Raw genomic sequence first — 15,494 nt, 5'->3', positions numbered from 1 at the left:
CACACATTGTAATGTGAAAAAGTTGAAATAGTACGCAGGAACAAATTATATGATTAGAACTTCGATCTACCGTTAGTACTTTATTATATCTCTCCTGTATATTTTTTACATTAAAAAATAAAATAATGAAATTATATTTGCGTATGTTTATATTCAAATTAAATACGCGACATTCACATCAGTAATTCGTTTATGGATTGTGAAGTTGTCGCAAAATCGAACGCCGCCAATCATATGTTCAAATAGTGATTTATAAAAATGTCAATGAATTCGCTTTGCTAGACATTTGTGAACAGCGAGATTTTTTAGATTATGTTTCAAACCAATTTTTATATAACATTTTGTCGTGTTATTAACGAGAGCTTGGAGATCTAGCCTTATCGGTTCTAAGACGATGAGAAAATGTTCCGAAATCTAAGATCAGTATTTGGAAAAATTCAGCACGCGAAACCTTTCCAATTATGCGGATGGCGATACTTGCAAAGCTTGAGGGAACCTTCCCAACCTTTAAAACGATGTCCAAAATGGGTTTGCGTGGAAGATGCAGTCAAAATCATAAATTCAGGTACTTATACGCATTACATTTTAGTAGAGATCAATATTTATTTTATTATACAGAAATTATTTAGATTCATTGAATTCTTGAACATTGTTTTAATTTTTAACATAATTCCAATTTTTTTTAATTCTGTCTGAATAAAACCTATAGTAATTTGAAACTTTTCTTTTCAATATTGTTATAAATGCTATTGCAAGATAGATAAGTTTGTTATAAAAAAACTATTTTCTTTCCCAGAGCATTTAGTTTTCATACAAGGTGGTGCGGCTACGCCAACGGAATTAGTGCGTGCCATGACCGAGCATGGAGTGTGTAATAATTTGCGTGGAGTGAGATTAGTACATATGAGTCTTGAAGGAGATACACCATTCGCCAATCCGGAATTTGAGAGTACAGTATTTACATTAATTAATCCTATTGATAACACAATGCCTGAGAAGTGAGAAACACATAATGATATCTGCAACGATATTTAAGAGCACTTTAGATCCATCAGTCTGTATGTGGGCGCTTCTCTTAGGGAGGCAATAAATGAGGGACGAGCGGATTGTATCCCGGTATTTCTACACGAGGCACCGAGATTGTTCTTTGAAAAAAGGATTATGCCAGATATTGCGCTAATCCATGTGAGCATGCCTGACGCGCGTGGATTCTGCTCGCTCGGTGTGAGCGCGGATTGTACCCGTGCCGCTATTTGCACAAGCAAAGTTCTTATCGGTTTGTTTTGAATTAATAATAATTATGATGTTGACAATAATAATCATAATAATGACAACAAGACAAACCTATTCTAATATATAGTGTTTCGCTAAACTTTGGGGGCGTGTAGGAAATTGTTAAATTGAGGGAAAAAAGTCCTTAAAGTTTGACCATTTAAATTTGGAGCACCCTGTGTATGTTGATATAATATTAATATCTTTAAATAAATATTTAAGATTATTAAGAAAGTATTCTTTTTCAGCGCAAGTAAATGAGCACATGCCGAGGTCGTATGGTGACACAGTGATACATTCGAGTCATTTTGATTGGGCGGTGAGATATGACTGTCCTCTGCCTTGCGTAGCTTGTCCACCACCTAACGATCTTGAGCAAGAGATAGGTAAAATTATCGCGCAACGTTTGATTGAAGATGGAGCAACATTGCAGCTCGGCATCGGCTGCATCCCTGACGCAGTGCTCTGCGCTTTGATCAATCACAAAGACCTAGGCGTACATTCTGAAAACATTTGCGATGCAATGGTCGACTTGGTCCAGCATGGTAACATCACGAATAGGTGTAAGACCAAGCACAGAGGACGCATAGTAAGCTCCTTCGCTGTCGGCACGAAAAGATTATACGATTTCCTACACAACAATCCGGTCGTCGGTAATTATGATCAATTGGTTTACCTTGATGGCTTTGGAAAAGGATGTTTCCGCGTTCTTTTGTAATTGTAATTATCGCAATGCTAGAGATGCTAGCGATCAATTATGTGAACGATCCCCGAGTTGTCTCCATGCAGCCGAAAATGACGGCTATTAACTCTTGTATCGAGATGGACCTCACTGGCCAGGTGTGCTCGGATAGTTTGGGTTGTAAAATATATTCTGGTTTCGGCGGTCAACTGGATTTTCTTCGAGGCGCAGCGATCAGTCAAGACGGCCTTGGAAAAGCTATTGTCGCGTTCCCCTCGGTTACCAGCCAAGGGGAGAGTAAAATACAACCGGTGCTGAAACTTGGTATGAGATCAGCAAACGAATGTTTTGAGAGAGATAAATGTTTTATTTATTTAATAAATCTATGATATTATATGTAATGTGTCTTTTATACAGGGGCTGGAGTAGTGGTAACAAGAGCTCACGCGCATTATATAGTTACGGAACACGGAGTGGCAGATCTTTTCGGTAAAACTTTACGACAAAGGGCGAATGCACTGATCCAAATAGCGCATCCAGATCACAGAGAATGTCTCGAAAAGGCTGCATTCGAGCGCTTGAAATCTAATCCAACGAAATATTTGTAATACTTGTGATATGTAGATACAAGTCGTGTAATATATGTCCAAGTCCTATTCTGATAATAAATTTTGATGATAAGAATACAATAATACTGTGTTAGAAAATTAATAAATTTTATATTTTGGTTAATAAATATAAATACAATCTTAAAGTTATATTGCTGTGATAGGAACATTCATATATATTAACACTGTCATAATGTGCTGATCTCAATTATTGATATATAATTTATATAAATGAAGTATTTGAATATATTTTTGATCATTTAAAATAAACAAAATGTCAAAAGTCTATATCTTCTGGTAGAGTTCCTTCTTTCCTTCTCTTTTCAACGTTCTCATAATATTCAGAAAAATCTACATAAGGCTTAATTCTAGCATTTCGCTCAGCCACTCTAGCACCAGGCGAATACAAATCTGATGTCGTTGACGTTTCAGTTGTCGATGTATCGGCATTCTCATCTGTAACACCTGTGCTGGTGCTCGATAAGTCCTCATTATCCGGCACATTAATTGGCGCAGTTTGCACCATGGGATTAAATCTGACTGATTGATCGGGTCGACTCGTCGGACTCTTTAGTGCATGTGGTAGAGGGAAGTTAAAGTTCCGCACTAAAAGAGTTATGTCGTCACGCTTGCCAGTGGTCATGGTATTCTGTGTGTTGCTCATGTTTATATCATGATGAATTCTTACGACCTTGTCAACTACCGCCTGAGCGACTCCAGTTAAAGTCGATTGTACTCGAAACTAAATATTGTAAAATAAATTTATAGAAAATTTTAACTGACTGTTCAATTAAGATTTATATCAAGATTTATTTAGGCTTTAGGTTAACTACCTGCTCGACGGCTATCAAAGCTAATTCCTTATTGACTTGATCTGTTCCAGTCGCTTCTTCTAATGATTTATACAGGCCACGTGACATAAGTAATAAAAATCTACAAGATTCGTCGAGCTCGATACTTCCGTGGATTTCTGGTTCGGCAATAATCGGCTCTGCCATAGAAGCTGTTAGTTCGTCGAACTCTCTGTATCCTCCCTTAACAAGATAATTACCAAGGCAACGTGTATTTTCCTGATTTCCAAGATGAGATCCTGCCATATATACTTCTATTTATCAGAATCCTTTTTTATTAAAGTAAATGTCCAATGAATAAAGTATGTCAAACTTACCTTGTCTGATTGATTCAACATCCAAACCTAGTTGAGATAATCGCAAAAGTTCATCTTCATTTCTCAAGTCATGATCTAAGCTTAATTGTACTACTCGTAAAACTTGATTGCTATCTGTTTTGCATAACAATGCTCTACTATCTCCAACATTTGCGACGTAAAGCTTCCCTCTGTAGACTAAAGCAACCACAGCACTAGTTCCAGCTGATAGCTCGCAATTTAGCGCATTTAACTTATCAACCTACAAAAAATAAATTATAATAATACATTAAAAATTACAGCTGTAATTTTAATATTATGACTAACCAAGTCTGGAAACTTTTGATAAGTTTCATAAGGAGTCAGTCCATCAGGTATATCAAACTGCAGACTAGCTCGTTCTGCTAATAAATCACCAATTGATTCCTGATATCCTTTCTCAACTGCTATGAATGCTTGTCTGTAGAATAAATATTTTACATATAGAAGATCTCTGGTTGCAACTGTAACACATTAGTTTATCCAACAAAAGATAAACTAAAATTATTTCAGCAAAATATATGTTAAAGTTGTTTGAAACGTTTATTCAATTATTTATTTAAATTTTTTACATATCAATGAAATTGTTACCGAAGAACTTCCTTTACTTCCTCGTCCGTTGATTTGTCATTTAATTGTCCAAGCAAGATCTCTGCAGCCATCCTTTGCATAGCAAAGTTGGCTGCCTTAGTACCTTCATGACCATCAAATACAGCATAAAGGAATGTAGAGTCATCATATTTACAATGAAAACTACGATCCTCAAATGGATGTTCCTCTTGTCGATATCCATCTTCTCGATAGATTTGATTCGTAGAAAAACCTACTCCTGGAATATCATATAAAATCCACTCTATCACATTTTAATAATTCTACTATATAAAGTTTGATATAATTATTATTTGATTTGATGTGTAACTAAAATACTTATCATTAATTAAATATAATAATTTTTATAGTTATTAATCTTTATGTAATAAAGGAAAGAGTTTTTATAGTATATATTGCTAATTAGCCAATTTAAATTAAAATATTGGTAAAGCAGTGAAAAGTTACTGTGTACAGACTAATATGAATATGCTATTGCATTGTGTGCTCTCTAATGGAATCCTTTTAGATAAAGTATCAAAACATAAATGCAATATAATTAAATGTATTTTTTGTATAATAAAATTAAGTCATAGTTTATAGATTATTATTCATAATAATTCCAAAGATGACAAGTATTAATAATAAAAATAATGTTCTCTTTCAAAAATTAGTTTTATATTGAAAATGTTAGTTATTGTTATTTCTATAGTCATGGTTAAATATTTAATCACAATAATGTTAGAATAACAAAGAAAAACATACCGGACTGTTTGCAAACTGGTAGATCGTCCGTCCAGTTATATTGACTGTCCTGAAAGAGCATCGAAGACGGACGTTCCGCACTCGCAGACATTTTTTTCTTTTTATTTTACTTCAACTTATAGTCAGCGAAATGTAACAAAAATTATTTTACACGATCATGTGTGATAAAAAACATACAAATTGTAGGTTGAATAATTATTCAGTATAGTTTCTTAGCTTCAATCTGATGAAATCAGATTTATTTCAAGCGCTAATGCGCGAAATAAACGAATTTAACAAGTAAAAGAGTCATTCTGCCCTGCAAATCGATATATTAATCGCTAAAGTTCATTACTGTTTAGGTTAGAATTCCTGTTATTCATTTTCTTCGTTTTTATTATAGCGTTTTCTCTTGGCTGCACCAGTGTAGGGTGATTGCACCCTACACTGGTGCAATTCATCTTTTTTCCTTTTCCCTTCTCCTGGAGAGAAAAGGAAGAAAGATGAACTAGTGCAAAAGTTCAGCTGAGTGTTGCACTGGTGCAGCCAAGAGAAAACGCTATTAGTCCTTGCTCCGTGGGCAAAGAGAAACCTGAGAGAGGACACATGAAAGGCATTTTACCGGTAACGGCTGTAACCACAATTACACCGGAACGGAACAGTGAGACCAATCAGATCTCTGCAATCATTACTCTACTTTCCTTTCTGCGATTGTGATTGGTTTCATGGCTCCCGCGGCGGAAGTTGCTGCGATAGCCAATCAACGTCTTGCCGGTAAGATATTGATTGGTTATCGTACCAACTTCCGCCGCGCGGCAAGCGTTTTCGCGTTCTGTGTTCTGTCTGTGGGAGCCATCACTGTTCCATTCCGGTTTAATTTCCGTTAAGCAAACAACAAAAGGTAAAGTTTACGTTACGGTTAAACGCTTTTTTAAGTGCAAAGGCCTAAAGAGACCGTGGCGAAGACGATCTTTCAGAATAATTATTCTATATGCAAGGTAATTATTTATTTTTAACCAAATATTATATTCAACGCAATGCATGGTTATAGAAAGTATTACTGGCATTTAATGTCTGTCTTATATCTGTTTTATGACTTTCGCAATGAAAGATAATCTCAAATTTATATATATATGGATAGAACAGTTAATAAAATTATTAACGATATTTACAAATTTTACTTATTATATATATAAATATATTAATAATTTGATCCTGATATAAAGTATCTTAAAATTTATAAATTATTTTAAGGCCTATGTTACTTTTAATTGTGAGGATATCCTCTCAGCAAAAGAAAAATCCGAATTTGATTCCCATCTGAGGTGATATTTTTTGCAATAGAATGCAAAATATTAATTTGAACTGAAAATTGTATAAATTCACAAGAAATATTATTAAGCAAGCACAAAGATCTCATTTAATCTATTTCCAATTAATATTGATAATTTTTAATGTTAAATATTTACCATTTATGTTTTTAGATAATGGATGACGAGGAAATAATATTAATACATGCATTATTTGTCCTAACTCTTGGTGTTTGGATATTAAAAAGACGGGTATGTAATTGTTGGATCATCTTCAATAAATATAAAAATGAAATTACGACCTACATTATTATAGGAAAATTTTAGTAGATATTGCAGTCATATTAAATAAATATTAAATATCAAATACATTAAAAAAGTAAGACACATTGAGACATTGATATATGAGATGTGAATAACATTAATATATTGATTTGCTTGAAAAATGGACTAGTAATAAAATCTCGCCAATTATCATTTCGATATGTTCAACAATGTTGAGTGAGCGCTCACTACTACTGGTGCATTCTTCTAGATTAAAAATTCTGATTGGATGATCTAAAAGAATACACCAATAATAGTGAGCGCTCACTCAACTGTTGAGCCCGCTGAACGCGACCATTGAGCGAAAATCTACAGCGGAACGGAACAGCGAGACCAATCATAATCGCAGAAAGTAAAGTAGCGGAATGATTGTAGAGTTCTGATTGGTTTCACTGTTCCGTTCCGCTGTAATTTCCGCTCAATGTGACTCCAGCCTGAGAGCAACTCCGACACCTCAGATTTGTATTGCCGAACGCAGCTATAGAATAATAATAGAATACAAATAATTAATATACAAATAATTAATTCTTTAAATTCTATTATTGTAATAAATCGCAGTAGTCTTTTTCTAATAAATCCATTGTAGTCAAGAATATTTCTACAATGAATCAGGATAATCGAGATAACAACGAACCTCCAATAAAGGTTAGTTAATGTAGAGATGTTTGTTTACAGATTCGATTTTTAATTTTATAATATATGCATTTTACAATGTAATTAAGTCTCCTTTAATTTCTTCCAGTATTTTTAAAATGTTTTATTGTATAATGTATATTTCTTTATACGATATATTAATTTGTTTTGAATAAGCAGAAATATAGAAGGAAAGAAGAAGAAGATAGTTCTTCGGATACGGATGATGATTACGAACCATATGTACCTGTTAAGAATCGTAAAAAGCAATTGCTCATGAAATTGGGTAAACTCGGACAATTAAAAGAAGAAGCTACTAATGGCATAGGGAAGAGTAGTAGTGAGAATGAGAAAGATGATGCTGACAATGACGATGGACAAGTCTGGGGAAGAAAATCGAATATCTCTCTTCTTGATCAGCACACAGAATTAAAGAAATTAGCTGAAGGTACAAAATCTCTATGAATAGCATTTTGATAAACAATGAAAATATGTTACAATTTAATTAAGATTTATTCATAAAATTCTGTTACAGCCAAGAAGGAAAGTGCCATGGAAAAACAATTGAAGGAGGAGGAGAAAATCCTAGAAAGTGTGGCTGAGAATAAAGCTTTAATGGGCGTGGCTGAATTAGCTAAGGGCATTCAATATAAGGATTCTATCAAGACCAATTGGCAACCACCAAGAATGATACTTAATCTTGGTGAGATGCGTCACGAGAGAGTACGTAGGAAGCTCAGAATACTTGTGGAAGGTGATGAAGTACCGCCACCCTTGAAAACTTTTAAGGAAATGAAATTTCATAAAGGAATCTTATATGGATTGGAACAGAAGGGTATCGTCAAGCCAACTCCAATTCAAGTCCAAGGAATACCCACAGTGTGAGTTTCCAATTGATGTTATAATTAATTACGCAATACATTCAATCGATGATACAAATGTTAAATATTCGCAGATTGTCTGGTCGTGACATGATTGGTATAGCTTCTACTGGTAGTGGTAAAACATTGGTGTTTGTTTTACCTATCATTGAATTTTGTCTGGAACAGGAAATAGAAATGCCGTTTATTAAAAAGGAAGGACCGTATGGTAATTATTTACAATATAGATTAATAAATATATGTACATCGCTATTAATATTTTCTGATTCATAGGTTTGATAATATGTCCTTCAAGAGAATTGGCTAAGCAAACTTATGACATAATTCGGCACTATACCAATAGCTTAAGACAAACGGACTGTCCAGAGATACGCTGCTGCTTAGCAATTGGAGGTGTGCCAGTTTCGGAATCGTTAGCTGTAATCAACAAGTTAGTGATTATTGTTCATTTTCCATATTTTTATCTTTAATATGTTGCAACTTATTTTTTATTATTATTCGTAGAGGTGTACATATAATGGTAGCGACACCGGGACGATTGATGGATATGTTACATAAAAAGATGGTTACTTTAAGTGTATGCCGTTACCTTTGCATGGACGAAGCAGATCGCATGATAGATATGGGATTTGAAGAAGATGTTCGAACAATATTTTCATTTTTCAAGGTAACTATTACTTTGTATTTTCTCATGCATCTTATATAAGGCAGAAAATCAAATGTTTATTAAAATTAATAAAAATAATTTACAGGGTCAGAGACAAACGCTTTTATTCTCAGCTACTATGCCGAAAAGAATTCAAAATTTTGCGCGTTCAGCATTGGTGAAACCTGTAACCATAAATGTTGGCCGTGCTGGTGCAGCTTCAATGAACGTAATACAAGAGGTGGAATATGTCAAGCAAGAAGCTAAGATTGTTTATCTCTTAGAATGTCTTCAGAAAACTCCACCACCAGTCTTAATATTTGCAGAGAAGAAACGCGATGTGGATGCCATCCATGAATATCTGCTCATAAAAGGAGTGGAAGCTGTTGCGATCCATGGAGGAATAGGTACGATATTTCAAATAAATTACATTTTATTCAACTTTAATATATTGATGTAAAATTATCACAAGATTATTGATCAATGGCGTTAATTCTTCATAATTAAAATAGTAATATAAATTAAATATATTCATTCATTTTATTTTATTTTTTCAGATCAGGAAGAAAGATCACGTTCGGTGGAAGCGTTTCGCGCGGGTCGAAAGGATGTACTTGTTGCGACAGATGTTGCATCAAAGGGTCTCGATTTTGCCGAGGTGCAACATGTTATTAATTACGATATGCCGGACGACGTAGAAAATTACGGTAATATATATGTGATAAATGAAAAATAGTAATTTTGAACAAAAAAAAACATGAGATAAGATATTGACGTAATTTTATAATTTTTAGTGCATAGGATAGGACGAACTGGCCGTTCCGGACGTACTGGTATAGCAACGACTTTCATTAATAAAGCAACCGATGAATCAGTACTACTCGATCTTAAACATCTACTAATGGAAGCAAAGCAAAAGGTGCCACCATTCTTGCTGGAACTTTGCTCTGAGAATGAAAAATATCTTAATCTGGGAGGTAGGATAGCGAATGTTATATTTTTTTTTCTTCATTTTTTTTCATCATGAATTTATGTTGTTGTTTCTTGTAAACCTAAAAATATCTTTCTTGTTTTATTGCAGACGAACGCGGATGCAGTTATTGTGGTGGACTCGGACATAGGATCACAGAGTGTCCGAAATTGGAGGCTGTGCAAAACAAGCAGGCGTCTAATATCGGACGTCGCGATTATCTGGCTAGTAACGCCGCCGATTATTAAGTGATGCATTTTAAAATTGTATTTATTGTAAATATTGTACAGTATATATAGGGTGAATAAAAAGTTTCGGATCGGTGAAATATCTCGAAAACAAATCATTTTTAGGAAAAATGATTCAGATAAAAGTTGTAGGGTTTAAAAAAAGATCTACTTACTTTGATCACATTTGTTTAATTTTGGGTGGCGTTGCCAAAATCAGGTCAGGATTACATTCATTTTCTAAAATGGGATATTTCACCGATGCGGGATTTTTTATTCACCTTGTATATGTAAATCTATTTCTGTGATAATATTAATATTATCTTAGCAATAGTAAAAAAAAATAAAATAAATATTTAAATGCTTTATACAATTGTTTATTTATTGCATATATTATCCTGTTTTTAATCTTTAGTTCTCACATAAAAAGATTTTGATAAATAATTTTGGTTTACAATAGGCGATCTATTCCGATGTGTGATCTTGATCTTGACACACACATGTTAGGCCATGATCTGAATGATCTTCAAAATATTTTATTTGGTGTTTGTTACTTTTGTTAGACGATTATTACTAAAAAAAGTTATTTCGTATATGCATGTTTAGAAATAAAAATAAACCTCGCTTGGCGTAGAAAATTATACCTGAAAAAAAGTCCTGAGGCAAAAAAAAAGATATCTAATTGCTGAAGATGGCTCAAAACGAGAGTCGAAATGTACGAAAGTTATTACTCTAATTAATTCTGGCGCAAACTCCTCTCTATATATATATATATTGTTCAGATCATATATTTTATATTATTATATTCGTTAATTTTTAATTATAATTTGTAAATATTTATTAAAATTTTTTAAAATGAAACTAAAAAGCTTCCAGAAACGAGACAATTTACAGATCTTCTCAATTCATATGTTGTCCCCACTTTTTCTATGCGGTGAGAATCTGGTAATGTTGGATCAGAGGCCGTATTTTTGAAAAATATCGTATACGAATAGATACGAAAATACTATATAGTTATGTATTTTATAGATTTTGCTAGTATTTTCAGATATAATATTTTTCGTAAATAAGTTTGTTAATTTATATATATATTAACAAATATAAATATATTTATAACGGCTGACGGGGTGTATGTATTGTATTGCACTAACAATGAGTTACCAAATAATGTAAAAGAATGTAAGCTAACATAATTCAATACAATTGTAATGACGTTCGATTGAACGAAGCTCCTCTCGTATTAAACATGTTATATTCAAAAAATTAAAAAAGCTTATTAGAGTCTTTTATTTTTTAATTTTTATGGTGCAGCTAATATTTATGGATTAAAAATAAGTGCAATTAAAAAAAGAAGAAAACAAATATATTAAATTCAATAAAAATAAGCCGAAACACGTAATTTAATTTTTTATTTTTATTAAATTCGCTACATTTGATTTGTTAATGCGCACTAATTGCACGTCTTTTTTAATTTTTTAATTTTAATTGTGAAGAGTCATTATTTTTATTCTTTAATATTATAAAATATTTTTTAATATTATATAATATATATCACTATAAATAAATTTTATTTTAGTATAAAAATCGCATAAAGCAAGAAGATTCTTTTATTTATGCCAACTTCAGAGATACGTTCGAGGTCAATTCGATTAAGAGATGCGTTTTGCGAAAACGAAACAAAAGCTGCCGCGTCTGTCACCAGTGATTTCTTTATGCTAAATCACATAAATCTTCCAGGCCTGTCATAATACAAAATTCCTGTACAGAATGACAAATTGATCAATCCGGCCTTAATTAAGCGCCGGTTATTCTTGTCGGCATGGACCGTTAACGTATCGTAAACTTTCGCAACATGAAAAAATACTGGATCCATTATTTGAGCGCCAAGAAAAATCGTCGCGCTAATCAGAGAAGTTTACCTTTTGGAGACTCTAGAAATATTTTTACAAGGTTTCTAAATGCTGTTTCAATAGTTATTCAACCTAAATCATATTTTGTATCATTTTCCTGAACAGCATTAAATAAGCAGTCGTAGTGCAAAGTGTTATAAAAATGTAAACGCAATATCATATTTCTCATAAAGACATTATGTCGATGCGTGTACCAATCTAAGTGCAAAAATATTTTAATATTTTTATTTTAAAAAATCAAGTACAAAGGATTGTATCTTCCATGGTGATGCAAATCGATACATGTGTTATTCTATTTTTGTTACTTATTAGAATGTCAAAAAGGATAGAATGATGTCAAATCTTGTGTCACTAAATGGAAAGCATCTATATTTCAGTAACAGAATTTTTTATTAGATTTTTAGATGGTAAAAGTGAAAACAGTCTTATTTGTATCACTATATATTGTAATAAAATTTTAAAACAAACTTAATATTATTTTATTATAAAAATATTGTTTGTGTGTATATATATATATTTTATAATAATATAATATTAATGATACATACACACATATATATATATATATATTTATATCTAAATCATTAATGTCAAGAATCACCTAATATTAACAACAATCAACGATGGCGAGCCGAAAATTACGAATTCAACCTGGTCTGACAAAGACGCAGGCACTACGACAGGCAAGGAGTGCCACTATAGTGAAAGAGTATGAACAGAAGGAAACAGGACGACAACCACAGCCGGCCTTGATAGATCCTACCAGAAGGCGGCAATATACTCCAGCCGAGCCAAGAAGAGTCGATTTTGCCAGACCAACTATGACAAAGGCGATGATGGCCCGAGTAAAGCATGCGGAAAAGTTCAAGCAAGAATTTGAACGTAAACGAGAAGAATCCATGCCACGAAGGAGGCCAAGAAGGACTGCTGCACCGATCGGTGGTGATCCTAGGTAAACTTCGAAAATTATATACAGCTTTGTTACATTATTTCAGCCGGGAATCTCTAAAACATTTTGCATGCTGAACGTCACTTCTTAAGTATAATACAAAATTTTTTCCTAAAACGCATTGTAAATATATTTTACAATTTTCTGACATCTGTAGATTTGGTAGAGAGAGACTACCACCTACCAGACGCGCTCCAACAGTGTCCCCGCCGATTTCGCCTCCTAGACCAGTGAGAAGGCCAGAAAGACGAATGATATCAGAGAGAAGAGCGCCGGAACCGCTTCCGGTTATCCCAGAGAGAACCAGAGATTTAGCGAGATCTATGAATGCTCAGGTCATCCAAGCCGAGCCGGTAGGCGAGGGCCCAATTGATAGCATCGTGATACCCCCGAGATCGGTGAACGAGAATCGTACCACTATCGTCAGCATCCCTCAACCACCTGCGGTCGGCGTTGAGGCGGCGACATCTGAAGTGGCGAATCGCTCGATTCAAGTGATCAGGTGAAACTTGAAATTATCCGGATGATGATATACTGGAAAAGTAGATGAATAAAACTAGATCGAAAGAAATCGACATGGAAGTTGGAAAGTTGTGGATCTCCTTTACTCCTTTTTGTCTTTAAAGCAAAGAAAATATAAAAAAAGATGTTACTTCAACGTGTAAACCGATATCGTGTATTTAAAACTCCTGAATTTTCTAATAGGAGCACGTTACAGTAAACTTTATGAATCCACAACTATTTTATGACGAAATTGGGAATTTCATTGTTCGTGAAATAAATAATTTCAAAGAACTTTTTTTTAATCCGTTCATTTCTCAGATTAATAATTGCAATGTTTAAATGACTTGTGAATCGTGGACATTGTTTGGTAGTGAGACTCTCGATGAGCAAGATGCTGCTGAAGCGGTCACAGTGCAGGGCAAGTTGGAGGACTTGCAGCAAGCGAGACGAGACTTTGTGATGTCTGTAGCGAATGTCGGCGGTAACGCCGTAAGACTCACAGAGGAAGAAAGACCTAGATACATTTACAAGTAAGAATATCAGAAAAAAGAAAGAAAATAAAGAGTTAAAGTTTTCTAAGTCAAAACATGTTATTTGATCAATATGCAAATATTTTCAGTCACGTTACAATCGAAAGTTAATTAATTAAGTATTAAAATATAAATAAAAATTCAAAATCAATAAAATTTAACCATTTAATACAAGAAAGAACGAAATTATAATTATAATAATAAGAAAAAAATTATAATTCACGTATCTATAAAGCCATGATGTATTGCAAATTTACTTGTTTTTAAATGAATAAATTTTAGAATAACATTAGAACTTTTCCTTTTCTTCGCATTGTTATATATGTATGTAACACCAATAAATAACAAATTGCTGAGCGAGAAACAAGAGAAGAGCTTTCCGATGAAGTTTCATCATTTTTACATATCAGTTAGTTGGAAAAATTATCAATATTTAATACAGAGTTCCTGACATCGAGAGCGAGATGTTCCGTGTCGAATACGGTCGAGAACATCCATCTGTCGTGGCGGCACGCGAATTCGCCCAAAGGAGCATGGCCGGAATCAGAGCACGTGAGGCAGCTCGCCGAACCAAACGGGAATTCGAGAGGCTAGCTCAGGAGCCGTTACCGGAGGATCTGCGCTTTGATGTGCCGTTCGAGGAGGAGTTCTTACGTGAGGGCGATATATCTTGGGAAGAGGAAGAGGACGTGCCAATTGTGTCCAGAATAAAAGCCACGATGCGCGACGTACCAAGACGCGAGGCACCTTATGAGTATCCCACATTCGATCCAGAGGAACTGGAGAGATTCTTCGATGTGGAACAGTATCCACTAAGTCCACCACGTGGACCACCACCAGGTCGCGAGCACCTGCCGCCGGATCTTTGGGAGCTGGAAGATCCTTGGGCGACGTGCGGCATCTGTCCACATCCAGACGTATCCGATCTTATTCGCTTCGAGAGCCCTTAGTTTTTTGTCTACCGTGATCTGGTAGACTTATTTCCGTTTTCAAAATTGATCCAGGATATTCTAGAAAAAAGTACACTCGATTTGAAATGTATGTTCTCATTTTCTTTCATAATTTGTTATACTGTTCGTCAATTAGATTGTTAAATTGTATTGAAATAATTTGCAGAAGTGCGTACTTAATGAGGGGATCCAATGAAGAAAATAAGTCGATAAATTGAACGTTTAAACGTTTGTGGAAACAGAAGGAATCATCATTTATCATCAATATCCGTCCTGTACTATTTGATTTATTATAAGAAACTGTTTTGTACAATATTTAAATACTCAGTATTTAAATTTACAAATACTGTATTACAGCGTCTTAAATAAACATTATAGATTTTGAAAGAATGTTATACTTGGTTCTTATACTTATTTTATCTTTTGAGAATTGGAATGAAAATAAATAATTTTTTAATTACCTATATATATTTATAAAAAACACATTAATTCTAAAATTACGATTTACTTTTTTCAGATCTTAATTTTACATAAATTTTAAGATATCGTTTAATATAAGAAGAAAATATATTCATATTGT

The 15,494-nt window shown here is 33.7% G+C and overlaps 4 protein-coding genes across 4 annotated transcripts; 3 read left to right on the top strand and 1 right to left on the bottom strand.

The window, feature by feature from the left end:
• The first annotated feature begins 239 nt into the window (after positions 1–239).
• Positions 240–2,562, top strand: LOC108773462 (4-hydroxybutyrate coenzyme A transferase). Its single transcript, XM_018539277.1, has 6 exons — positions 240–565; positions 797–949; positions 1,037–1,276; positions 1,521–1,925; positions 2,012–2,278; positions 2,372–2,562. The coding sequence occupies exons 1-6, from the start codon at positions 403–405 to the stop codon at positions 2,560–2,562; spliced, it is 1,419 nt and encodes a 472-aa protein (XP_018394779.1). The 5' UTR covers positions 240–402.
• Positions 2,563–2,722: 160 nt separating this feature from the next.
• LOC108773461 (TGF-beta-activated kinase 1 and MAP3K7-binding protein 1) lies at positions 2,723–5,463 on the bottom strand. Its single transcript, XM_018539276.1, has 7 exons — positions 5,436–5,463; positions 5,102–5,216; positions 4,340–4,577; positions 4,037–4,169; positions 3,731–3,971; positions 3,396–3,652; positions 2,723–3,304 (listed from the first exon to the last, which is right to left on the bottom strand). The coding sequence occupies exons 2-7, from the start codon at positions 5,190–5,192 to the stop codon at positions 2,840–2,842; spliced, it is 1,425 nt and encodes a 474-aa protein (XP_018394778.1). The 5' UTR covers positions 5,193–5,216; positions 5,436–5,463; the 3' UTR covers positions 2,723–2,839.
• A 1,616-nt stretch (positions 5,464–7,079) lies between these two features.
• Positions 7,080–10,340, top strand: abs (ATP-dependent RNA helicase abstrakt). Its single transcript, XM_018539285.1, has 10 exons — positions 7,080–7,359; positions 7,528–7,795; positions 7,883–8,228; positions 8,303–8,436; positions 8,502–8,658; positions 8,733–8,895; positions 8,981–9,281; positions 9,432–9,581; positions 9,669–9,851; positions 9,956–10,340. The coding sequence occupies exons 1-10, from the start codon at positions 7,318–7,320 to the stop codon at positions 10,090–10,092; spliced, it is 1,881 nt and encodes a 626-aa protein (XP_018394787.1). The 5' UTR covers positions 7,080–7,317; the 3' UTR covers positions 10,093–10,340.
• Positions 10,341–11,771: 1,431 nt separating this feature from the next.
• On the top strand, positions 11,772–15,182 carry LOC108773473 (uncharacterized). The gene is made up of 6 exons (XM_018539292.1): positions 11,772–12,021; positions 12,577–12,933; positions 13,088–13,432; positions 13,806–13,964; positions 14,407–15,002; positions 15,081–15,182. The coding sequence occupies exons 2-5, from the start codon at positions 12,605–12,607 to the stop codon at positions 14,912–14,914; spliced, it is 1,341 nt and encodes a 446-aa protein (XP_018394794.1). The 5' UTR covers positions 11,772–12,021; positions 12,577–12,604; the 3' UTR covers positions 14,915–15,002; positions 15,081–15,182.
• The last annotated feature ends 312 nt before the right edge of the window (positions 15,183–15,494 follow it).

Source organism: Cyphomyrmex costatus, unplaced genomic scaffold (assembly GCF_001594065.2).
Source record: "Cyphomyrmex costatus isolate MS0001 unplaced genomic scaffold, Ccosl1.0 scaffold21, whole genome shotgun sequence".
In the NCBI taxonomy this organism is placed as follows: Eukaryota; Metazoa; Arthropoda; class Insecta; order Hymenoptera; family Formicidae; genus Cyphomyrmex; species Cyphomyrmex costatus.
The sequence above is the reverse complement of the archived record's forward strand: the minus strand, read 5'-3'. Positions and strand labels throughout refer to the sequence as shown.

Bases quoted from the DNA above. Each gene is read 5' to 3' on its own strand.
- LOC108773461 (XM_018539276.1), bottom strand. From the start codon at position 5,192: ATGTCTGCGAGTGCGGAACGTCCGTCTTCGATGCTCTTTCAGGACAGT. The intron at 4,170-4,339 runs GTAACAATTTCA...TTTATTCTACAG, and splicing joins GAAGTAAAGGAAGTTCTTCG to ACAAGCATTCATAGCAGTTG. The intron at 3,305-3,395 runs GTAGTTAACCTA...TACAATATTTAG, and splicing joins CTTTGATAGCCGTCGAGCAG to TTTCGAGTACAATCGACTTT.
- abs (XM_018539285.1), top strand. From the start codon at position 7,318: ATGAATCAGGATAATCGAGATAACAACGAACCTCCAATAAAG. The intron at 8,229-8,302 runs GTGAGTTTCCAA...AAATATTCGCAG, and splicing joins GTCCAAGGAATACCCACAGT to ATTGTCTGGTCGTGACATGA. The intron at 8,437-8,501 runs GTAATTATTTAC...TCTGATTCATAG, and splicing joins TAAAAAGGAAGGACCGTATG to GTTTGATAATATGTCCTTCA.
- LOC108773462 (XM_018539277.1), top strand. From the start codon at position 403: ATGTTCCGAAATCTAAGATCAGTATTTGGAAAAATTCAGCACGCGAAA. The intron at 566-796 runs GTACTTATACGC...TTTCTTTCCCAG, and splicing joins AGTCAAAATCATAAATTCAG to AGCATTTAGTTTTCATACAA. The intron at 2,279-2,371 runs GTATGAGATCAG...TCTTTTATACAG, and splicing joins ACAACCGGTGCTGAAACTTG to GGGCTGGAGTAGTGGTAACA.
- LOC108773473 (XM_018539292.1), top strand. From the start codon at position 12,605: ATGGCGAGCCGAAAATTACGAATTCAACCTGGTCTGACAAAGACGCAG. The intron at 13,433-13,805 runs GTGAAACTTGAA...ATTGTTTGGTAG, and splicing joins CGCTCGATTCAAGTGATCAG to TGAGACTCTCGATGAGCAAG. The intron at 13,965-14,406 runs GTAAGAATATCA...TATTTAATACAG, and splicing joins AGACCTAGATACATTTACAA to AGTTCCTGACATCGAGAGCG.